Source organism: Rhinatrema bivittatum, chromosome 7 (assembly GCF_901001135.1).
Source record: "Rhinatrema bivittatum chromosome 7, aRhiBiv1.1, whole genome shotgun sequence".
In the NCBI taxonomy this organism is placed as follows: domain Eukaryota; kingdom Metazoa; phylum Chordata; class Amphibia; order Gymnophiona; family Rhinatrematidae; genus Rhinatrema; species Rhinatrema bivittatum.
This window is the reverse complement of record NC_042621.1, coordinates 216,553,865-216,577,956: the sequence shown is the minus strand read 5'-3', so window position 1 is coordinate 216,577,956 and position 24,092 is coordinate 216,553,865. Positions and strand designations below refer to the sequence as shown.

General features: G+C 42.7%; 1 protein-coding gene across 2 annotated transcripts in view; it reads left to right on the top strand.

Annotated features, from left to right (window-relative positions):
• Window positions 1–4,683: 4,683 nt before the first annotated feature.
• ANKRD22 (ankyrin repeat domain 22) overlaps window positions 4,684–24,092 on the top strand; it is a 51,306-nt gene continuing 31,897 nt past the window's right edge. For both annotated transcript variants that reach the window (XM_029609828.1, XM_029609827.1), the window contains exon 1: window positions 4,684–4,874. In XM_029609828.1, the coding sequence (XP_029465688.1) occupies window positions 4,854–4,874 (21 nt within the window). In that variant the 5' untranslated portion in view covers window positions 4,684–4,853. The remainder of the gene's footprint in view (window positions 4,875–24,092) is intronic.

The following is a 24,092-nucleotide window of genomic DNA, read 5'->3' as shown; positions in this document are numbered from 1 at the left end:
CAACCAGGAGACTTTCCTGATCCAAGGCAGCACCAGGGCTGCCAGACTGTAGTTAGGACTTGGCTACTATGTTCCTGAAGGTGTCATCTGTAAACCTCTCTGTCTGCCTCATCTCCTCCAGATCTCACACTCTATCCTCCAGAAACTGGACTCGTTCTCTGAGAACCAGGAGCTCTTTCCAATGGATGCACATATACAACATCTCACCAGCGGGTAAAAAATCATACATGTGACATTTGATGCAGAAGACTGGAAAGCGCCCCCTTTTGCTGCTGGATTGCTGCCTTCATCTTAATTTTGTTGTTCTTAGGTTTAGGTTGTTAAGGGAGTAGGAATGTGTAAATAAGAGTCCTTTAAATTTATTGGTATAGTCACCATTAATCTGGTAGTGACCCACAATGAGATAACTAAACTCTTGATCAAGCCAAGGCAGTCTTGTGTTTTACATAATAGGCTGATTAATTTTTAATGTGAAAGCATCTCCTACCTATAAATCAAAGGAAGAGCTAGGGGTGAATGGGAGGGAAAGACAAACATACACAAACTCTTAGCTTTTTCCTACCTTTTGGCTAGCTTTTTATAACAAACACACAAACTGTAAGCCTTTACCTAGCTTTTGGCTTGCTTTTTGTTTTAAAGACACACACACACTCTCTCTCTCTCTCTCTCACTCACACACACTCACACACTCTAGTATCCCTCTCCCCAAAACTTTTAAAGTTCTAAAATTTCCCAAAGCAATACTTACCAATCCTCTTCAGCCCCCAGCCAGATGATCCTCTCCTTCCAGACTTCCTCCCTATTCAGCAGTCTAGGAGGAACTGAAAACTCATTACACCCTTGGTACCTTGCCAGAGAGCAACTTTATGCAAATGCCTTGCTCCATTTGTATCTCCTTTTAATGCACTGTGGTTGTGACTCCCCAGTTGCCTTTTCTGGGTTCAGTCTCCCCCAATTTGTTCCCTAGGGTAAAGACACACCCCAAAGAAAAGTCTGGAGACACCAATTCTTCAACAATTCCTCAAGGAAATGAATTAACAATAGGGAAAGAAGAATGATTAAGACAAAAATATTTTTCTCTCTTTTTTTTTTCCTCTCCAGTATAAGAAGAAAATTCTGTATCTCAAAGCTTTGCATTCCCCTTTTCTGTATAAGCCAGTTTATGTACTCCTTAAGTACTCTTACCAACGTAAGACACACTACTGCATTTCAGGGCTGCATTATCCACTGGTAGTCTGCCTGTCCCCAGATACGCTTACCAAAGTGTAGAAAAATGAGCCTCTTGAGCCGTTCATGGCTCACTCTGTCTGCGCTCCACGGGCCAATTCCCCACATCTCTTTTAGCACTCTGGTCACTGGCTCTGATCATTTGTATTAATTTCTTTTGGTTACTGCCTCTTAGCTGCCTGGGCTGTCCAGAACTTCTTTCACTCTCCTTGGAATGTGCTCCCTCAGAACTGCCCCAGAACTTTCCATAGTGTGGTTTTCTGTTTTATGCTCAGCTTAGACGAGGTCAACCCACTGCTACCACCTTATGTAACACTGTGAGCAGCCTTGGCTGCACAGAGTGCACTGGAGGACAGAAGTAGCTGGACTTAGATCTTCTCTCACACAATGGTCTTTTATTATGTACAGCAAAAAGGAGTCATCATCATTCAGTCTTCTTACCTCAGCAGTTTAACCCTGTTGTAAAGTTAGGATAGCCCTGGCTGTTACAAAATTAGAGTTGTTTGATGCTCCAAGTAGTGTCTGCTCTTTCTTCCTCTCATCCTAGGCCTCTCTGCTCGCTCCTTGGCCTTGTCTTTCCTGTATCTCTCCAGGAAGCAGCCTTGGGTTGTCATCTGGGTGTTCCTTAAGGTGGACTGGCTAGCTAACTGGAGCTGATCCTTTAAGGTATTCTGGGGGTTTCTTCTATGTACTCTTTCATAAAATCAAACAGCACATTTAGGTACTTAGGGTATTAGACCCCACCACATATCACCATAAAGAACCCCTTGTATTCCCTTAGGTTCATTACCACTACTCTCTCTCTCTTTTTCCCTTCTCACTGTACACCAAGCCTCACCCATGTGTATGAATGCAACTGTGCTGGTGGGTATTGTCACTCATAAGGGAGGGGATCTGTTGTATCCAAATTGCTGCTTACATCTCCTCTGCGCCACCTTTGCTCTGCTGTTGGGCCCATGCCCTCCTGGGGGGGCCAAAGCTGCTGCTCCTCTCTGCTCTACTGCTGCATCCACATTCTCCTAAGTGACTAATCTCTGCCTGCAATCAGCCACTGGCTCTACTCCTTGCACTAACACCCTGCCACCCCAGAGCCAGTGTTCAGAGGCTGTGTCTTTCTCAGTGAGAGGAGTTTCCATTGTTAGGTTTTTAGCCGACCTAGGCTCGTGGCTTATCTGTTAGTCCATGATTATAACTCAGCTAAATCCATGGATTGCTAACTAGCTTTGACTTGGCTAGGAAGAACTTCTCCTGGCACAGCTACAAAGCTAAGGCCTAGGACGGAGATAAGAGAAAGAACACAAACTCTTTCAAGCTGCTTAGCTTTATTTATATGTTTCCTGTGCTGAAAACAAGATACGCAAGGCTTTTGACCATTCCTTATCATTTGGGGGTGAGGATTCATCTGTTTGGTATAATTGTCTTTTGATACATTTGCAACACAAATTCCTCTTTTTGTCAAAGTTCTGCACTTTAGGACTTTTGCTATTCCCCCACTCCACCCGTCAACACAGGAAAGGGGGGTTTCAGGAAGCAGGGTGTCTCTTGAAATGTTCATGAGAGTAGATGTGTTCTTAGCATAAGTTATCCTGAGGAACACAGAAACAGAATATGATGGCTGATTCAATTTTAATATCCATCAAGTCTGCTGAATTTCATTTCTGGTGCAATGCTATGGAGCCTAGTTGATTTTCTTTTTTGGCTCGCTCTTCGCTTCTTCACAATAAAGAATCCTCTTGCTTATCCCATGATTTCTTGAACTCTGTATCTGTTTCTGTGTCCATCACATCTCCTGGGCGGCCATTCCTGAAAACACAATCCACTTCCTTCCTGTTTTGTAAAGACTGCTGGTGATTGTGAGAAATTAACATGGAAGGCATTTCAGCTATTTCAAATGAACAAGCATGTAGCTGATCAATAGAATTAGTTCTGGTATCCCCATGCTAGTGGTGGCACTGCACACTATAAGACTTCTGCTGTCAGGTGTTGCTGCTCATTACCTGAGAAAGTACAATGGCAAGAGGCGGGAGCAGGACCCGTGCCACTGCCACCACCAGATCTCTTCCTTTCCAGCCAGTCCTCCTGGACTTATATTGGGATAGATGCTGCAGATAAAAACATACAGTCTTTTTAAAAATGGTGGCATGTGATGGCACCCATGATTTTCTAGTGGAGGAGAAGACAAATTTGACAAATTTCTTGGCACACAAAAATGGGAGCCACATGGAAAATAAAGGAAGCAGCTCGGCCTTATCCTGGCCAATATATTTGGTAGGGATGCGCATTCATCGGAAACACAGTAGAAAATTAGAATGATATTTCCCATTTCATTTTATTTTTAAAACTAAGCGAAAGAAAAACGAGGAAAATTTGTCATTTTGTTTCATTTTCCACTAAGCAGTCACCAGTCCTGGCCCACTCCCCTCCTCTGTTTGCTAAAATAAATAAATAAATAAATCACTGCCACACTAATTAAAAAGTTCAAGGCTCCCTGAAGGCCTGCCCTCACCCTTACCTTTGCCTGGATGCATCTGGGAATCTCATCTGTCCCTTTTGGACTTCACCAACCTAGAGAAGAGGGACGTGGTGTCGAGAGGATAGGGGTGTTTGGGAAGGCCCTGGTGGGGAGGGGAGACCTTGAATTTTGTTTCACGTTTGTGTGTGTGTAGGGCGGGAGGGGAGGTGAAGGGCCCTCGGCCTGCCTGGTTTCATTTCATTTATTTCTTGTTTTGTTTTCAGTCATTTTGTAGTTTGTTTCAAATAGAAGAAACAAAAAAAATCACAAACAAAAATAATTAAAGTCCACAAACCTAGAATTCAGTGTAGACCCTTCAGAAGGTGAATAGCAGTATAATTATGAGGTAAATAACTCCTTGCGGGACAGTTTGAGATGGGGCAGAGGGCATTAGTGGTATGACTGTGGTGGATCCACCTCCTGATTGCTTAAATATATTTTCTCCATATTGTGTTGAATAGACATTTGTCTTCATTGATTACCTTCCAGACTGACCATTTTAAGACCATTATTTAAGTAAACCTGAATATCTGATGCTGTTTGCCAAAGAAAGACCCAAAATGGCAGGGGTGAATTGACCCTACACACCTGTGTAACCTTCTACTGCTTGTATTATCTTACACCAGAGAATTCTTTCTCTGGATAGTAGTTTTAAAATTGTGTAGCTTTCTAGTACTCATTTTCATTATTTATTTTATTGCCATTCCCTTGACATCTTACTATTTCGTAGTTTGGAGCTACTAGAGTAGGTGATGACTGCAGAAAAAGACAAATTGGCCCATCCAGTGTGTCCAGTCATGAATATTTACAAGAGGATTCAGGATGCCCTCCCTGTCGCAACTTGCACTGATTTTCCTGAGTGTTGCATAAGCTGTTGCTTACCTCACTGGGGCTGGCCTATATAAACTGCACATTTCTCACCACACTGTTTCACATGCCCAGCCCACTGCAAGACAGCATTTAACATAAGAAGAATCAGACATCTGTGCCTGCTGGATTGGACTTTTTCTTAGGCAAACTGCCTGACTTTCAAGCAGTCAGCAAATTCAAGTGAACTCGTTGGTCAGGTGGTCAACACAAGCCTTCGGCCAGAGCCACACAAAGAAGAATAGACATGGGGATACTTTATTCTGAGGTATGTGTGACTACTCAATATAGAATGCACAAAGCCAGCAACAGAATTACTGGGATGGTGTTGGCCATGTGGTTGCTTCCAAGACATTTATTTGCAGATCCTATTTAAGGTCCTTCATTTTCTGTTTTTATTTTATTTTTGCCAGGAATTTATCAGCGTTTATAGTAACAAACCAAAACTGGAGAAAAGTCAGTTTAAAAAACTGATAAATTCCCAGGGGAAAAAAATAAATAAAAACTGAAAATGAAGAACCCTAAACATATTAAACAATTCAACATGTAACTTCTGTTTAAGAATTGAATGAACTGTTCACAGCCCTGCTTTGAATCAGATAGACTACTTTAAATGAGGTTACTGGAAATGAATTAGTGAGAATGAGAGTCTCTGTTGTCGTTATAGCTCGTCATCTTTTACATACATTTTATCTCATTCATCAGGTCAAACTAGATTCCACTTGAAAGGAGTAACCGTGCTTTCTTGTAATGTTTGATCACTTGTTTCAGTAGCTAAGTGTTGGGAGGAACTTGTTAAACCTTTGTGTAGATTGGATTGGAAGCAAACAAAACAACAGAGCTAGGAAAAGAATAGCAATGCATAATTCATAAATCATGGTGATCTTTTTTTTATATGCAACGTTGTTGCATAAAAATAACATTTTGTTTCTGTATCATCGTATGCTGAAATTAATTTCCTGCACTATAGCAAATGAGCACATTCACACTGTGCTCTGGACTCACAATTTGCTTCTCAGAACAAGAGGGTATCAACGATTATTCCTTATCTTATTCATACCCTAAAGAGCACTTATCAGATAAGACCTGATTCAAAACTCATATTTTATCTTTAGTTTTCCAGTATCAATATTCAATACCCAAAGTTATCAAGGTGTGCTACAAATATAATTTATCCAAGAGAGAGAGAAAAAAACAAACAAAAGAGACTAGGAGAAAGCAAGACAAACCAGGGGACTGGTGGGGTAAAAGAGAGGGGGGGCACTCTCTCTTTTCTGGTCTTCCAAATTCTCAGCAGCCCTTCTCCCTATCATCACTGTGGTATCCCACCCATGTCTTGCTCTGTCACTCTCTCCTCCATCATCTGTTCAGTTCTCTTTCTCTGTTATCCCCTACTTCTGCATTTTCCTCTCTTCCCTGTTCACCTTTCTCTCCATACTTTCCAGTTTCCCTATCACCCTCCTCTCTTATCACTACCTTTTCAGTTTCCTCTTCTCTCTTTTATTTTTCTCCTTTCAGGTTCCCATCCATCCCTCTCTTCTGCAGGTTCTTTTCCTGCTCCCATCTCCCTCTTCTCATGTTCCTCCTTTCCCACGTTCTTTCTTTGGGTTCCTCTTATTCCCCCTTCAAGTTCTTCTCTTTCTCCCACCCCCTTCTTCCTTTCATGCCCCCCTCCACCTGGCCACCTTATCTTTCACATACTACTTTCTCTGATTCTTTTCTGACCTGAGGAAGAGCATATTAACTCTCGAAGGCTAGTTCAGGAAAGAATTAAGGGCACACATGTTCACTCGGGCTTTTGGGCAGTAAGATTTAGAAAAGCCAATCAACTATCATGGCAGTCCACGTGTCCAACAAAACATTAAGATATTAGGCAGAGGCACTTAGGTTACATTTAGATTTTAAGATGCTTACAGAATCAAGAAACCCACTTTTGTCTTGATTCAAGCTTCTATACCATTGGTAAGGTTTTAAGATTGGTTTTATATTCTTTGTGTGTTTGTTTAATTCTCAACTAATGTGCATGTAGATTTTTTTTTACGACCTAGAGTTGTGGATGGTGGGGGCTATAAATTCCTACAAAAATAAGTTAGTGAAATGAAAAGTTATCACCTTAGATACAGCTATATCTACATTTATCTACATCTCTCTCTCTCTTTATCTATCTATATATATATTTTTTTCTTTGGTAAGCTTTATTTCTGTGCATTCAAATGCATAAACATGCACATCACTTTCCCTGGGCATGCAGCAGCGAGAGCCAGTGGCAGGAGGCTAGGAACATGCAGTGCCGATCCCCATAGCTGCTCTTCCTCCTCTTTCACGTGCTTCTCCAGAAAGGAAGTGTGCAGGAAAGAAACAGCCGCAGGGACTAGGAGCATGTACTCCCTGTCTCCATGCTGCTGCTGTTTCAAGTGCTAGCATCACAGGTGGGAGGAAGAGCGAGGCTGCTTCCACAAGGAGGAAGGATGGAGGAGGAAGAGCACGTTCTCTGCTCAGCAGTGGGAATGACTTCACCAATGTTGTGCGATCAAGGACTTCAAGGGATTCCGTGAATCTTCAAGAAATCCAGCCTACCAACTACTGAAGAGAGGAGGAGGAGGGCTGGGGTGTCTGGCAGAGCCCAGTTTTTTTTTCTGTCTCCATGGGACCCAGCCTCTTTCTGTTCCCCTATCGTGTGTACTTATAACTGGATGGAAGTAGACACAGTAGAGGAATGGGTCAGAGTAATGCGGAGACAGATAAGTAAAGGCAATGATGCACCTTTTGCTGTCTTGTTCTGCAAAAAATTAGAGCTGGTGAGGATGATGGGAGAATGCTCATGAGAGGTGAGAATGGGGCACAAAAGGGAATGATCATGCAGGGGAGAATGAGTATAAGTGAGGATGAAGGAAGGGGGAGTCTTGCAGAGGGGAAGGGGAATGTAATGTAGGATGATAGAAAGCAAAGGTGGTGGGGAGGTGGTGGGGTGGAGAAAGCTTGGGAGAGGATGATGGGGTGATGAATGAAAGGGTTACTAATGGGAAAATTAAGAGGGTTGGAGGGGCAGAGTGGAAGAAAAGCTAGGTAAGGGGTGACTAGGAGACAGGGGGATGGTGAGAGAGAGACAGAGAGGAGACAGATGAGTCCCTTACTGTGAATCTCATCGCACACCACTGGACTTCATCCAGCTGCAGCTGTTCTTCTTGCTTCTCTCCTTGGCTGAATTGTGATATGAATTTTGCCTATTCAAGGACCTGGAGATGTCTCGGTTTCCACAATTTCTGATCTGTCAAAGAATGATATTCTAGAATTGCAAAGTCTCTACAAAGATCCCCACTACTCTTCCTCATCAGATTAAAGCAAGGGGCACACTTGACTTATTTATTTATTTATTTAAAAACTTTTCTATACCGTCGCTAAGTTATATACCATCGCAACGGTTTACAAATAGGCACATAGACTAAGGTAAGTAAATGTAGGATATCTTACATTCTAACAGGTGCCAATAAAGTTCGGTTACAATTTCATAAATAAAATCATTATTGAGTAATGTTGGTCAAGTCCAGGTATATTATTGAGTTACTATCGCTTTGAAATATTACTTCTTAAAAGTAGGATTGATTAAATTCATTCTCATCTGCATTACCTTGTACTTTCATTCTCTACCCTCCACACTCTTTAGTGAAGGCTTTTTTAAAGAGCCATGTTTTTAGATTTTTCTTAAAAGTTTTGAGATTATTCTGTAATCTGAGTTCGGGTGGCATCGTGTTCCATAGTATGGGCCCAGCCAATGATAAAGCCCTTTCTCTCACTTGGGTTAATTTTGCTGACTTTACTGAAGGGATTGTTAGTAGTGCTTTGTTTGCTGAGCGGAGGTTTCTTTGTGGAACGTGTACTCAAAAGGCTGTGTTTAGCCAGTCTGCTTCTTCAGGTCTTCCCTTGCAAAACTCAACTGGCTTATAGGTATTCAGAGCTCCCCAGCAGGGGTGTCTCAAGGCAATCTGCTGCCTGAGGCGAGGGCTGAGATGGCACTCCCTCTGCCCCTATACCCCCTCCTCTGCTCCCCCTGCCCCTTCCACATGCTTTCTCACCACCCCCCCCCCCCGGCTCGCAATTTCTCTCACACACACATAAACCCCTCTACACACACTCACTCTCACCAGGGCCTTCATCTTTGCCGCAAGTGGGATGTGCTCTGTTCACAGCATGCCAAACTCTCCTCCATCTTTGCCATTTTCTGCGCAGAATCAATTTTGCGTACAAAATGGCAAAGATGGAGGAGACCCCTGTCTGGGCAGGGGGGGGGGGGGGAATTCTGCGCAAATTCTGTACTTCGCAGTAGCGTAGAATTCCTCCAGGACTGAGAGACCAAAATGGTCGCCAGATAGTGAACAGCGAAAGATCGAGCTCCGGAGGTGTTTTTACGTTGAACTTTTACATTTGCTGGAATTTAACAATTTCCTGACTGTGTGTGGTACAATATACCACACACAAAACGAAAAGCTAAAATAAAAGATCTTACGTCGATGCTGACTCATGACGCTAGACAGCCCCAGATAGAGGAGATCTTACCTGAACTCAGGCAGCCGTTGCCGGAAGGAGGAGCCACTGGAGGTTACAGTGGCAAGCAGACGCTGAGCCCCTGGCTGAAACATCACTGAGCCCCGGCGCGCCTAAAACTCTGGATCCGCCACTTGGAAACCTTGTGGAATCTGAGCTCTCGACAGAGGCTTTATTGGAAAGAAGAACGGCTGTGGCTGAGGCAGATACCAATAGAAGGGACGGTTGAAGTAATATTGTTACTTCAGAGGGAGCCCAATACCAGAGGGCTCCAGGGGCCTAAACATCAAGGCACAGCTACAAGCAAGTGAAGGAGTCAAACCCGTGGAGGTAGGAGATGTGAGACGCGATATACAAATAGTTTGTAATCCACCTCTCCTAAAACCTACTAAGATCACATTAGAAGAGATATGGCGGGTTTTGTCTTCTCTGACGATTTTGGTTAAAGAAAGTATGTCTAAAACTCAAAATCTGGAAAATAAAATTGAGAATATGGAACTATCTATGAAAAGAATGGAACAGAAAACAGTGGAGGTAGAAAAAATACAAGGTAATCTTTTTAAATCCGAGAACTTTCTGATGAATAAAATGGAGAATACTGAAAACCAGTTAAGAAGAAATAACGAGAATTTTGAATTTTCCTAGGATTAGACTGTTATCACATCGTGAATTGTTTAAAAGTTATATGATAAATATTTTTAAAATTCCTGAGCAGTCAATTCCAGCTATAGTAAAAATTTACTATTTGCCACAATATTTCCCACAGAATATTTAAAATTTACTATTTGCCACAATATTTCCCACAGAACTCAGATTAGAACCATGCCCGTCTACCTTCCGCAAAAAACTTAAGACATGGCTCTTCATCCAGGCCTTCACTTAACCAACAGTTCCAGCAATTCCTCACTAATTCAGACACTGACTCCTAGCTAAACTCTATGACAAGTGTAGCCTATACACTTACGCCTCTTCTCATCATATTATTGTATTATCTAATTTGTTCAGTTATGCCTTCTATCGCTCCGGCTATTCTAGCCATCCAGGTTAATACCCCCTGTTATATGTAACTTTCATTTCTTGTTATATGATTGACTTTGTTATTCCCCTCATGTTATTTGTAAACCGATCTGATATGAATTTCTTTCATGAAGGTCGGTATATAAAAATGTTAAATAAATAAATAAATAAATATGGGAAAAGTGAAAATCAAAATCTGGTGCAAGGCAGGAAAGGATGAAAGACACTTTAGTGGTTTCCTTCAGGAACAAGGAGGGTTGCAGTGCAAATTGCATGAAGCATTGGTTGAGGAAGCCATGACAGGAGCGTGGGTCCCCATTGTATCGAGGAGGTGCAGGGAGTGCCAACAATGCTTTGGGTAGCATAGAGGCTGATAGGCCCATGGGATTTTTCAGAGCTGTATCTCGCAGCTGGGAACGAAGCTCTTCCACTGAAGAGGCTAGCGAGTCCAAAGCCATGCAATGTTCTTTGACTGTGGCGGCCAATCCCGGTAGGGCCCTGGAAGCGGGAGACTCCGCTGAGTCCATGGCCTTGATAACCTGTTGCGCTTGGAGGAAGACATTTATCCTGGAGCAGTGGAGAACGACTCCCTGGTAGGGACCAGGAAGCACCTGCCCCCAGGGGGCAGAACACTGGAGGAGACAGAGGCTAGGATGAGCTTCACCACTGGAAGCCCGCGATCCCCCCGGGTGGAGCCCGTAGGGACCCGGGCTGCTTGGACTTAGATGGGCCTCGCAGGATCTCCTGGAGAGATAGTAGAGAGGCGTGCCCACAAGCAGCAAGGGAGCGTGGTCGGTCACTAGGCTGTAGGTCTGGAGAACCAAGGAAGGCCAGTACAGGTAGGCGATGACAAGGCAAGGGACAAGCCAGAATCAAGAGACGTGGTCAATGGCAGCCGGGGTCAGAATCTGAGGATCAATCTGAGGAGTAGTCAACGAAGCAGGCGTCAGGTTCCAGAGGTCAGACGAGGTCACAAGGCAGGCAGAGGTCAGGCTCCAAGCAGCAAGCAGAATGGTCAAGGAACAGGCTGAGGTCAGTACCAGAGAGACAGTCCGAGGGTACTACCTGGGGAGTCAGGACAGACAGACGCTGGAACAGAAGGACATGGAAACAGAAGGACACAGGGACAGAAGGATGCTCGACAAGGCTGAAACAGTAGGATGCTGTAACAAGACTGGAACAAGACAGTGAACACGGAGGCAAACTAGTTCACTTACAGTGCCGACCTGCTTGCCAAGGCAAGGAAGTGAAGGCAAGGACTTCCTTATATTGTACGTTCAATCAGGGCGCGCCACAAAGCTAGGACCCACCCCTGGCCCTACAAGAGGCTGGGCAGTCCACGCGCGTGTGTAGGGGCATGGCCAATGCCACCGAGGATACCGAACTCTGGCGTAAGGCCTGGTGGACAGTGGAAGGCCCGGCGACCGCAGCCGTGGGACGCCAAGGCCTGGAGGTGCTCACAGCTGCCGCTGGGGAGGCTGACCCGTGACCTGGACAGGAGCTAGCGAGGTGAGCAGGCCCGTGTGTAGGCCGGGCGCAGACAGGGCGCGCAACACATCCACTAAAACCTAAGAAACACTCTCCTCATTGCTAAGCACCAGGTCCAGTATCACTCCTTCCATGTGGGTTCTGTTACCAGTTGATGGAATAGGGAATCAAAAGAGACTGGATGAGTACCAGTATGAAAAGACCATAAACAGTTATTAGCCATATAGACTTGAGAAAGTTAGCACTTATCCCTGGGAGTGAGATATAAGAAAAAAAATAAACTACTGGGAATCTGTCAGGACAGGATGCTGGGTTCAATTGACCTTTATCTATTACAGCCTGACACTTTTTATGTTCTCCTTGCAGAGAATCCAGAATCTCTGCTTCTAGAAGACACTGTAGCTAGGATGTCCCAATAACATCTGGCAGATTGAAATCCCCTAGTAATAGCACATCCCCTTTCATAGCAATTTTGTGAATATCCTCCATTAAATCTCTATCCATTTTTTCTGTCTGTGATGAAGGCCTCTATATTATATAAACAGATATTCCATTCCCTCTTTACAAAAGAAAGCTCAGTGCAACCTCCTTATCTTGTATATCCTGCAGTTCTGTTGTTTTAATATTTTTTATATATAGCACCACACCTCCTTCCTTTCTTCTGAAGAGATTGTAGCCCAGTATAGCTATATCCAAGTCATGGTTTTCTATGTACCACGTCTCTGTGACAGCCACTACATCCAAATCAGCCTCTTCCATGATTGACTCTAGATTTGGGACTTTAATTCCCATACAATGAGTAGTAATATATCTAGCTTTCCAAATGTTGCACTCTTTTTTCCCTTTCTATGTAAGTAATGTTTTATATACCTGAGGATTTTGTTCACTTATCCCCAATGATCTTAGTTTAAATCCCTCCTCAGTAAATGTTCCATTCCCTCTTTCCAGATTAACCCACAGTGCTTTCTCCTTACCTCATAGGGATATCCTTGCAAGTATTACAATGGGACTCACTCTGGTAGTTGGCCAACCTGCATTCTTGAACATCATAGAGGGTAGGGATCAGTCTGCATCCAAAATCTTTTAATTATTGTAGGATGATGCCAAGTTTCATTGTCTCGTCTCATTTCTTACACCTTTTCAGCAACATGTTTCTGTCAATCACAGGTCTCATACGTGCCAGCTTAGAAATGTTCTCTTCGTGAGGAGATTTGTATCCAATAATTGGTAGAGCAGGAGGACAACCTTATACGACTGCATTTTTTACAGAGAGAAAACAGACATTTCTGATCTTTGCTCTTTAGCAGCATTCAGCACTTTGTAGTCTTCTATCTTTGTCCATAGAAGTTAGCATGAGTTGTCTTCATCCTGTAGATTATACCTGAACTATGTGTTAAGTGCAGTACTTAATACAGCAGAACCAAACTGATCATCATAATAAGTACTATATATAAAGCATGTATGAAACAAAAAAAAATGTATTTAATACATTTGACATATTTATTTTTATGTGTACTGTGTTCTCTCAGATACTGATTTTATGTGCGCATTCTGATTCTGAAACTAGGGAGTGTGCCACTTCACCTTTTGTAGTTGAACCAGTAAGCTGAATAATTTTTTTGTTGGTCTGTTTTGCTTCAAGTTCAACAGAGATTTTCAAATAATGTTTCAGGTTCTGCTCTGGTTTACAAAAAAATAAATAAAAAGCTCATTCCAGCTTCTGCATCAAGTTCGGGTTGGGTCTGACTTCCTGGTGTTAGTGCAATGTCCTGGGCGGTCAGACAGAACTGTTTCCTCGCAGTGTTCTCTTGCAGTTCAAGATACAGACATATTCTTGGGATTGTCCTCATCTTTTTATAAAATGTGTCATCATTTTTGCATGTGTCATTTAAAGCTGCACCTTATTTTTCAAACAGGATAAAACCCCAAAGTACTTTTTGTCTTTGTATAAACTTTGAGTTATTTCATGAAAGATAATATGAGTTATACATAGGAAAATGCAACTTTTCCCATTGGTGACTCAATATGGTGAGTCAGGAAACGTCATTTAACAACCTGTGCCTTTTGTTGCATATCAGACATAAATTTATGCAATGCAGAGTGGACTTTGTAAAATAAATTTTCCTGAAATATTATTTAACAGCAGCCAGTCCAAGTAGGTTCCAACAGCAGGCAATGGTGTTGTTTTTGATTACTATTGGAATTTTATTAAAAAAAAAAATAAATTCTGTGCCTTCATGTTAATTGGTGCTTTATTCCTGACTTCTTTTAACACTATCACTTCCTTAAGAATTGCCGCCAATAAATTTCCCAAAACAGAAGTCAAACTTAACTGGGTTGTAATTATCTGATTTTTTTTACCCATGCTTAAATAAGGTTTATTCTAATCTTTATGCCATTCTTTGTATTAAGAGTTCTTGAAGATTAAGTTTACAATTCTTCTAGTGACTTTACTGTGCCCTGTAGCTGTCTTGATCTGTAGTCTTTTTAGTGCAATTGTAATTCTCTCTTACTCCTCCTCAGTAAGTCATATAAAACTTTATGCATTGGTTTTTATACCCTGCAAACTTTGCAAACTACTGTCAACAACTTTTTCTATTCTTATTATTTAATGTTTGGGTTCTTGCCAGATATTTGTATCTTGGATTGGCCACTGTTGGAAACAGAATGCTGGGCTTGATAGATCCTCGGTCTGACCCAGTATGGCAACTTCTTATCAGGCTGATACAGTAAAGTTCTCTCCTGTGCGCATGATTCACAAAAAAAAAAAATATTCAAATTAGGGCCCGCAGTAAAAAGAGGTGCTAGGGACACTAGCGCGTCCCTAGTGCCTCTTTTTTGACAGGAGTGGTGGCTGTCAGCGAGTTTGATGTCGACGCTCAATTTTGCCGGCATCGGTTCTCAAACCTGCTGACAGCCACGGGTTTGGAAACCGGACGCTGGCAAAATTGAGCATCTGGTTTTCAACCCACGAGCCGCGGGCCAATTTTAAATTTTTGTTTTTTAAATTTTAAATTATTTTTTACATTGGGACCTCCGACTTAATATCACCATGATATTAAGTAGGAGGGTGTACAGAAAAGCAGTTTTTACTGCTTTTCTGTACACTTTCCCAGTGACAGGAGAAATTAACACCTGCCTTTGGGTAGGCGCTAATTTCTGAAAGTAAAATGTGCGGCTTGGCTGCAATTTTATTAGTGAATCGCGCAGGAATAACTAATAGGGCCATCAACATGCATTTCGATGCACTATTACCCCTTACTGAATAAGGGGTAAAGCTAATGCGTCGAAAACGCACGTCCAAACACGGGTTAACAGTGCCCTCCGCCGGAGCGCACTGTACTGTATCAGCCTGTATGTTTTTATAGATAAAAAATGTTTGTATTGATTACATTGTACTATGTATATTGAAACACCTACAATACCTGAATGTAATCCACTTTGAAGTGCCTGAAAAATGGAGTATAAATCAAATAGAAATGTTTTTATGAGTTTCACCTGTCTCTATCTCCACTCCAAGAGTTTGACCCCTCTCTCAGTACTGCCCCTCACACATGCTCCCTCCTCTAGTTCACATACACAACCTTTCATAAAGGCTTCCTCTGTCTCGCATACACACAACCCCTCAAACAGACTCTCTCTCTCCCTCTTTCACGCGCACACACAACTTCATGCAGACTTCCCCTTTTGCACACACAGCCACACAGGCTCCCTTTCTCTCTCATGCATAATCCTTCACACAGGCTACCTATGTCTCTCTCTCACACATCCCTGCACACTGGCTTCCTCTCTCACTTACTCCCCCCTACACACAGGATCCCTCTCTCTCACACATACACATACCCCTTCACACAGGTTCCCTCTCTCATAAGCAAACAAGCACCCTCACATAAACACAATCCCTCTTTCACACATACCAGCTCCAAATCTCTTACTTCGTCTCTTCTTTTCTCTCTCTACACCCCTCCTTGTGTACTCCACTCGTCGGATAAGTCACTCCTATCTGTGCCCTTCTCCTCTACTGCCAGAGTACTGCCTCTACTCTGCTTTCCAGCTGGTTGTGCCGTGTGCTTGGAATTGTCTTCCTGAACTGGTGTGTCATGCTCCCTCTCTTGCCATATTTATATCCCATCTAAAGACCCATCTTTTCAAAACTGCTTTTAAATCTTATGCTTGATTGTCTGCTTTTAGTCTTAACTAACTTTCTTTTCTTTTTAACCATTGTCTTGCTATATACCCCAAGTCTCTTGTCCTGTATGTTTGTCTTATTAGATTGTAAACTCTATTGAGCAAGGACTGTCTTTTTGTATGTTTGTACAGCGCTGTTTATGTCGTGTAGCGCCACAGAAATGTTAAGTAGTAGTACTAGTAGTACATATACACACTCCTTCACAATCTCCTCACATAGGCTCCCACTCTCTGGCACTACACCCACGCACCCTCACACATGCTCTTTCTCTCACCCCCCAGGCTTGCAGTCTACACCTCTACACACAGACTCACTCTCTCCGGGGCCTTCTCCATCTTCGCTGCGAGTGGGACGGCCTCCACTCATGGCACACTGGGGCCTGCTTCTTCTTCGCCACGATTGGGACAACCTTCACTCATAGTACGCTGGGTTCTGCTTCATCTTTGCAAAATTCTGTGAAGAAAATGGAATTGCTGAGCAGGAGGGGAATTCTACTCAAACTCTGTGCTCCGCAGTAGTGTAGAATTCCCCCAGGACTAGGCTCTTAGCTCCAGTATAATTCCCATTCTGACAACATCCTCCTATTGTTATGCTAAAATTGGCTTGGCTCTCAAAAGCAGCCTTATAAAGGAATACTTTAATAGTTTAAATGCAACTTCTGAATTTTAAAAGCCTGACACGTGCGTTAATTAGGGGATGTGCAAATATGTCGAGCTCACGCGTGCCTAGCAGATTTTAAAAGCTGCCGAGATACGCGCATTTCTCCTGTAGTGCACACATCTCGGAAGTTTTCAAGAAGGAGTGGGGCATGAGCATGGTCTTGGCGGGGCATGGGCGTTTCGGGGCGTGAACCTGAGATGTGCACATAAATACATTCATGATCCGGCGTGCGCTGAGAGGCCCCCTGCAGCGTAACTTTACTTCTTCTATGGATGACACATACATTAAAAAAAATAAAGAAAAATAGGCAGATCTGCAAGGGTTTAAAGGGTCCGGGCTAACTGGGGTGAAGAAAGGCTATTAAACTAGGGGGGATTTGGAAAACCTCTCTCTTAACTGGGCAAACTGGAAACAAACTGGTTTTAGTGGCAATGGTGTTTGCACGCCCCCCCTTTTAAAATCCATCCCCTCCCCCACACACTTATGCAGTAAATGGCATTTGCATGCACAGGCACGTGCCCACTTAAAATTGGGCTCACGCGTGTGCATGGCCAGCCTATTTTATAGTATGTGCACATATATGCCTGAATATTATATGTGCCCGCGTGCTGTTTTAAAATTCACCTTTTTATGAGCCAACTGATAGAGTAAGTTAAGGTAGGATGATGTGTTAATAATGAGAACAGTCAGCTGAGCTATGAGCAAAATAACCCGTGCAGGCTGCAGTAACCGGTTTATCAAGTTACTGCACCCACGGTGAGACAATCATTCTTCACCTTGATCTGGTTTGTCATTCTGTCACAGTGTACACAATCATGAATGAGCTAGTTGTGAAATTCACAGGAGACATTTTCCACCTATACAAAAGCAAGGGTGGCTGAATGTAGAGCTAATATTTTTAGCTACTCACATTTTATTACAATTTAGAAAAATGGACTTAAACTTGAATTGGTCTAGCTTTAAGCGTATTTTGAAATCAGCTTCTAACCAAAACCATTACTCTCACTTCAGTCATTGATCCTGTCACCACATATGTACCATATAAACCTTTTGAAGAGATTTTATAGATTTTTACAAGAAGTCAGAATTAGTTATAAGCAATATAGAAACTGGGAATGAAAATCTTATGATCTTTCTTCCATGGTTAATATCCTACAAGTTCTAAACATAACACTGATTCCTATAAGTATTTCTTCAATTAGAGGAGTTGCCTAGTGGTTAGAGTGGCAGGCTATAATTTATTTATTTATTTTTAATTTTTATATACCGAAGTTCTTGTAGGGACTACAAATCACTCCGGTTTACATAAAACGAAGAACTGCTCAACAGAGAGCGGAGCTTTACATGGAACAGTAGAACATATGGAACAGTGTAACTGGTTGACAATTTAACATAGAGTTAAATAAAGAAATAATAGTTTCCAAGTAAACCAGAGTTCAAATCCTGCTGTTGCTCCGTGGGACCTTGGGCAAGTCACTTTACCCTCCATTGGCTCAGGTGCATAATTAGATTATACCATGTGCACAATTAGATTGTAGTTCTACTAAGGATTCCTTTAAAGCAGAAGGAAAATTAAGATAAATTTGTTCACATTGTATACAGTATGTAACAGAACTAAAACTGCATAGAAATCTGTGCATTCTCTCTTATACAAATTCCTTAAACCTTATTTTCTTGCTGTCATGTATGAAATCTGGGTTTGATTCCCAAACGCACCTTCTATTGCTCAGGCCAGCCAGCGCTAGGGATGCTGCAGAGCTATCATTCATAGCTGGAAGGAGGGGGAGGGGGTAGATGGAGATTCAATGTACCAGCGGAATATATACATCTATGGATTCCCTTTGCTTGAGTCATTCCTTTTTGGCTGTACTGACGCCTTCTTTTGCAACAAGATAAGTATAATTTTGTGTTGAACACAATGTGCCATTGTTTAGCCAGAACACAACAGATTTGCATTTAAGAAGAAAAGAGAATTAAAAATATATATGAAGAAAGCTTTTTGGATCAGGAATATCTTTAATGTATTTATCTAGCACAAGAGAAATTGAGGAAGGACCTATTTTTGCACAAAATAAAAAAATACTGTGGGTTTGAAGCTTTACAAGTGTTTTTGAGCACTTACAGGCCAATACAGTAAAGTGTGCTCCGGCATTTGGCCACGCGTTTTCGACACCCTATTTTTACCCCTTATACAGTAAGGGGTAATAGCGTGTTGAAAACGCACAGCCAACCCCCCTGAAACTAATAGCGCCCGCTGCAAATGCATGTTGATGGTCCTATTAGTCATTCCCGCGCAATCCAGAAAGTAAAATGTGCAGCCAAGCCGCACATTTTCATTTCGGCCAGCACTGAGAAAGTGTACAGAAAAGCAGAAAAAACTGCTTTTCTGTACACCCTCAGACTTAATATATCATAGCGATATTAAGTCGGAGGCCCCAAAAGTAAAAAAAAAAGTAAAATAATAAAAAAAAAATGTTAAATCTGCCCGCGGCCCGCGGGTTGGAAGACAGACGCTCAATTTAGCCGGCGTCTGTTTTCCGAACCCATGGCTATCAGCGGGTTCAAGAACCGACGCTTCTGTCAAAAAGGAGGTGCTAGGGACGCGGTAGTGTCCCTAGCACCTCCTTTCACCGCAGGCCCTCATTTACCTAAATTTATTTACTGGATCGCACGCCCAGGATAGTGGCCTGGGCTCTCCCGCAAAGTTTTCTGTATCGGCCCGTTAGTGATTAAAAAATATAGCCCGTCTCTTAAAATCTATGAAATGTTGGCCTATTGCCACGAAGTGAGGCACTTAGGACAGCTTCTAGTGGACCAAGCGGCTTGTGCAGACTTGCACTTGTGGGCAAAACAGCCTGGCAGTCACACTTCCTTAATATTAATTCAGCAGCCAAATGTGCCCAGGATGTGAGAGGCACCTGCCCTATCTTTAGAGACAAGTTAGGAGTAAAGTGGACCATACTTCCTTCTTCCACTTCCTTTATTACCTCCTGCCAGACCTTCTTCAATATAAACCTCTCACTAACGCATTCTTATTCCTGATGCACATTATGGCATGAACGTGACACTTTTGCTCTCCTTTAGAGTCCCTTTGTTCCCAAAGAAGGAGCTGCTCTTAATATAAGTTTACAGTCAGAATCCAAGACTACTAAGCATTTCAACAAAAATGATTTTTTTCTCCTTCCATACAAGGCTGGTTGTTCATTTTTAATTCATTATTCTGCTTTTCCCTCAGCAAAAAAACAAACACTCTTAGCAAAAAAAAATGTTCACATTTCATCAGGTTGGCTTTCAAAAACAGATATTTCACATGCAGTTTTGCAGTTCTTCTGAATCCTAAGTTCAGCAATTGACATCTGGCTTCAATTAAACAGGTTTTAACAGCAAGTTCTGAATTTCCCCCTCCCAAATTAGCAGACTTCCCTACTTTTGGTAGTAACTCTTTCTTTGCACCATGGAGGAAAAGAAAGAATGGTGCCAGAGTCTAGGACCTGTGGCTTCATTACTAAGTAAACCAGTTGATGTTCAAAGTTCTCATTATCTTTCATAGCCAAATAGCTTTTGATGGGGGAGGGGAGGATTCCTCTTTCCTACTTAGGAAAATCCTGGTGAAAGCTGACCCACTTAGGCTCTATCTTGACCCTTGCAGAAAAAACAAACAAAGGAACAAAAAAATCACCGAAGATAAACTGCTTTCTGTCCATGTGCAAAAGTTCTAGCACTAACTGCTGCAGCACACTGAGCCGACGATTTCAAAGTATTATCCACTATGATGCCTAGATCTTTTTCCTGGGTGGTAGCTCCTAATATGGAACCTAACATCGTGTAACTACTAGAGATGTGAATCGTGTCCTCGATCGTCTTAACGATCGATTTCGGCTGGGAGGGGGAGGGAATCATATTGTTGCCATTTGGGGGGGGTAAAATATCGTGATAAATCGTTAAAATCGTTAAAACCCGCTAAAATCGTTAAAACCCGCTAAAACCCACCCCCGACCCTTTAAATTAAATCCCCCACCCTCCCGAACCCCCCCCCCCAAATAACTTAAATTACCTGGTGGTCCAGCGGCGGTCCGGAACGGCAGCAGTCCGGAACGGGCTCCTGCTATTGAATCTTGTTGTCTTCAGCCGGCGCCATTTTCCAAAATGGCGCCGAAAAATGGCGGCGGCCATAGACCAACAGGATTCGACGGCAGGAGGTCCTTCCGGACCCCCGCTGGACTTTTGGCAAGTCTTGTGGGGGTCAGGAGGCCCCCCCCAAGCTGGCCAAAAGTTCCTAGAGGTCCAGCGGGGGTCAGGGAGCGATTTCCCGCCGCGAATCGTTTTCCGTACGGAAAATGGCGCCGGCAGGAGATCGACTGCAGGAGGTCGTTCAGCGAGGTCCAGCGGGGGTCAGGGAGCGATCTCCTGCCGGCGCCATTTTCCGTACGGAAAATGGCGCCGGCCATACGACTGCAGGAGGTCGTTCAGCGAGGGCGCCTCGCTGAACGACCTCCTGCAGTCAATCTCCTGCCGGCGCCATTTTCCGTACGGAAAACGATTCGCGGCGGGAAATCGCTCCCTGACCCTCGCTGGACCTCCAGGAACTTTTGGCCAGCTTGGGGGGGCCTCCTGACCCCCACAAGACTTGCCAAAAGTCCAGCGGGGGTCCGGAAGGACCTCCTGCCGTCGAATCCTGTTGGTCTATGGCCGCCGCCATTTTTCGGCGCCATTTTGGAAAATGGCGCCGGCTGAAGACAACAAGATTCAATAGCAGGAGCCCGTTCCGGACCGCTGCCGTTCCGGACCGCCGCTGGACCACCAGGTAATTTAAGTTATTTGGGGGGGGGTTCGGGAGGGTGGTGGATTTAATTTAAAGGGTCGGGGGTGGGTTTTAGCGGGTTTTAGTGTGCCGGCTCACGATTCTAACGATTTATAACGATAAATCGTTAGAATCTCTATTGTATTGTGTTTCATAACGGTTTAAGACGATATTAAAATTATCGGACGATAATTTTAATCGTCGTAAAACGATTCACATCCCTAGTAACTACAGCAAGGGTTATTTTTCCCTATATGCAACACCTTGCACTTGTCCATATTACATTTCATCTGCCATTTGGATGCCCAATCTTCCAGTCTTGCAAGGTCCTCCTGTAATGTATCACAGTCTGCTTGTGATTTAACTACTCTGAATAATTTTGTATCATCCGCAAATTTGATAACCTCACTCATCATATTCCTTTCCAGATCATTTATATATATATTGAAAAGCACCGGTCCAAGTACAGATCCTTGAGGCACTCCACTGTTTACCCTTTTCCACTGAGAAAATTGACCATTTAATCCTACTCTCTGTTTCCTGTCTTTTAACCAGTTTGTAATCCACGAAAGGACATCGCCTCCTATCCCATTACTTTTTAGTTTTTGTAGAAGCCTCTCATGAGGGACTTTGTCAAACGCCTTCTGAAAATCCAAATACACTACATCTACCGGTTCACCTTTATCCACATGTTTATTAACCCCTTCAAAAAATGAAGCAGATTTGTTAGGCAAGACTTCCCTTGGGTAAATCCATGTTGACTGTGTCCCATTAAAATCATCTTTCTATATGCTCTACGATTTTGATCTTGAGAATAGTTTCCACTATTTTTCCCGGCACTGAAGTCAGGCTCACTGGTCTATAGTTACCCGGATCGCCCCTGGAGCCTTTTTTAAATATTGGGGTTACATTGGCCACCCTCCAGTCTTCAGGTACAATGGATGATTTTAATGATAGGTTACAAATTTTAACTAATAGATCAGAAATTTCATTTTTTAGTTCCTTAGAACCCTAGGCTGCATACCATCTGGTCCAGGTGATTTGCTACTCTTTACTTTGTCAATCTGGCCTATTACATCTTCCAGGTTCACAGTGATTTCGTTCAGTTCGTCTGACTCATCACCCCTGAAAACCATCTCTGGAACTGGTATCTCCCCAACATCCTCATTAGTAAACGCAGAGGCAAAGAATTCATTTAGTCTTTCAGCAATGGCCTTATCTTCCCTAAGAGCCCCTTTAACCCCTCTGTCATCTAATGGTCCAACCGACTCCCTCACAGTTTTCTTGCTTTGGATATATTTAAAAAAGCTTTTATTATGAGTTTTTGCCTCTATGGCCAACTTCATTTCAAATTCTCTCTTCGCCTGTCTTATCATTGTTTTACACTTACCTTGACAATGCTTATGTTTTATTCTATTTTCTTCAGATGGATCCTTATTCCAATTTTTGAAGGATGTTTTTTTGGCTAAAATAGCCTCTTTCACCTCACCTTTTAACCATGACGGTAATCGTTTTGCCTTCCTTCCACCTTTCTTAATGGGCGGAATACATATGGACTGCACCTCTAGGATTGTATTTTTAAACAATGTCCAAGCCTGTTGAACACTTTTAACCTTTGCAGCTGCACCTTTCAGTTTTTTCTATTTTCCTCATTTTATCAAAGTTTCCCTTTTTAAAATTTAGTGTTAGAGCTGCAGATTTACTTATTGTCCCCCTTCCAGTTATTAGTTTAAATTTGATCATGTTATGATCACTGTTGCCAAGTGGCCCCACCACCGTTACTTCTCTCACCAAATCTTGCGTTCCACTAAATTAAATCTAAAATAGCTCCCTTTCTTGTTGGTACCTGAACCAATTGCTCCATGAAGCAATCATTTATTACATCCAGGAACTTTATGTCTCTAGCAAGTCCTGATGTTACATTTACCCAGTCAATATTGGGGTAATTGAAATCTCCCATTATTATTGCACTGCCAAATTGGTTTGCTTCCCTGATTTCTCTTAGCATTTCATCATCTGTCTGACCATTTTGTCCAGGTGGACGGTAGTATACTCCTATCACTATACTCTTACCCAACATACATGGGATTTCTACCCATATAGATTCTACTGAGCATTTACTCTCTTGTATGATCTTTATCCTGTTGGACTCTATACCCTCCCGGACATAAAGTGCCACACCCCCACCAAGTTGATCCTTCCTATCATTGCGATATAATTTGTACCCTGATATAGCACTGTCCCATATAAGGAAAGGCTGAAGAGGTTAGGGCTGTTCAGCTTGGAGAAGAGACGGCTGAGGGGGGATATGATAGAGGTCTTTAAGATCATGAGAGGTCTTGAACGAGTAGATGTGACTCGGTTATTTACACTTTCGAATAATAGAAGGACTAGGGGGCATTCCATGAAGTTAGCAAGTAGCACATTTAAGACTAATCGGAGAAAATTCTTTTTCACTCAACGCACAATAAAGCTCTGGAATTTGTTGCCAGAGGATGTGGTTAGTGCAGTTAGTGTAGCTGGGTTCAAAAAAGGTTTGGATAAGTTCTTGGAGGAGAAGTCCATTAATGGCTATTAATCAATTATACTTAGGGAATAGCCACTGCTATTAATTGCATCAGTAGCATGGGTTCTTCTTAGTGTTTGGGTAATTGCCAGGTTCTTGCGGCCTGGTTTTGGCCTCTGTTGGAAACAGGATGCTGGGCTTGATGGACCCTTGGTCTGACCCAGCATGGCAATTTCTTATGTTCTTATGTTTACTAATTAGGAAAAACTCTGGTAACTGCTGT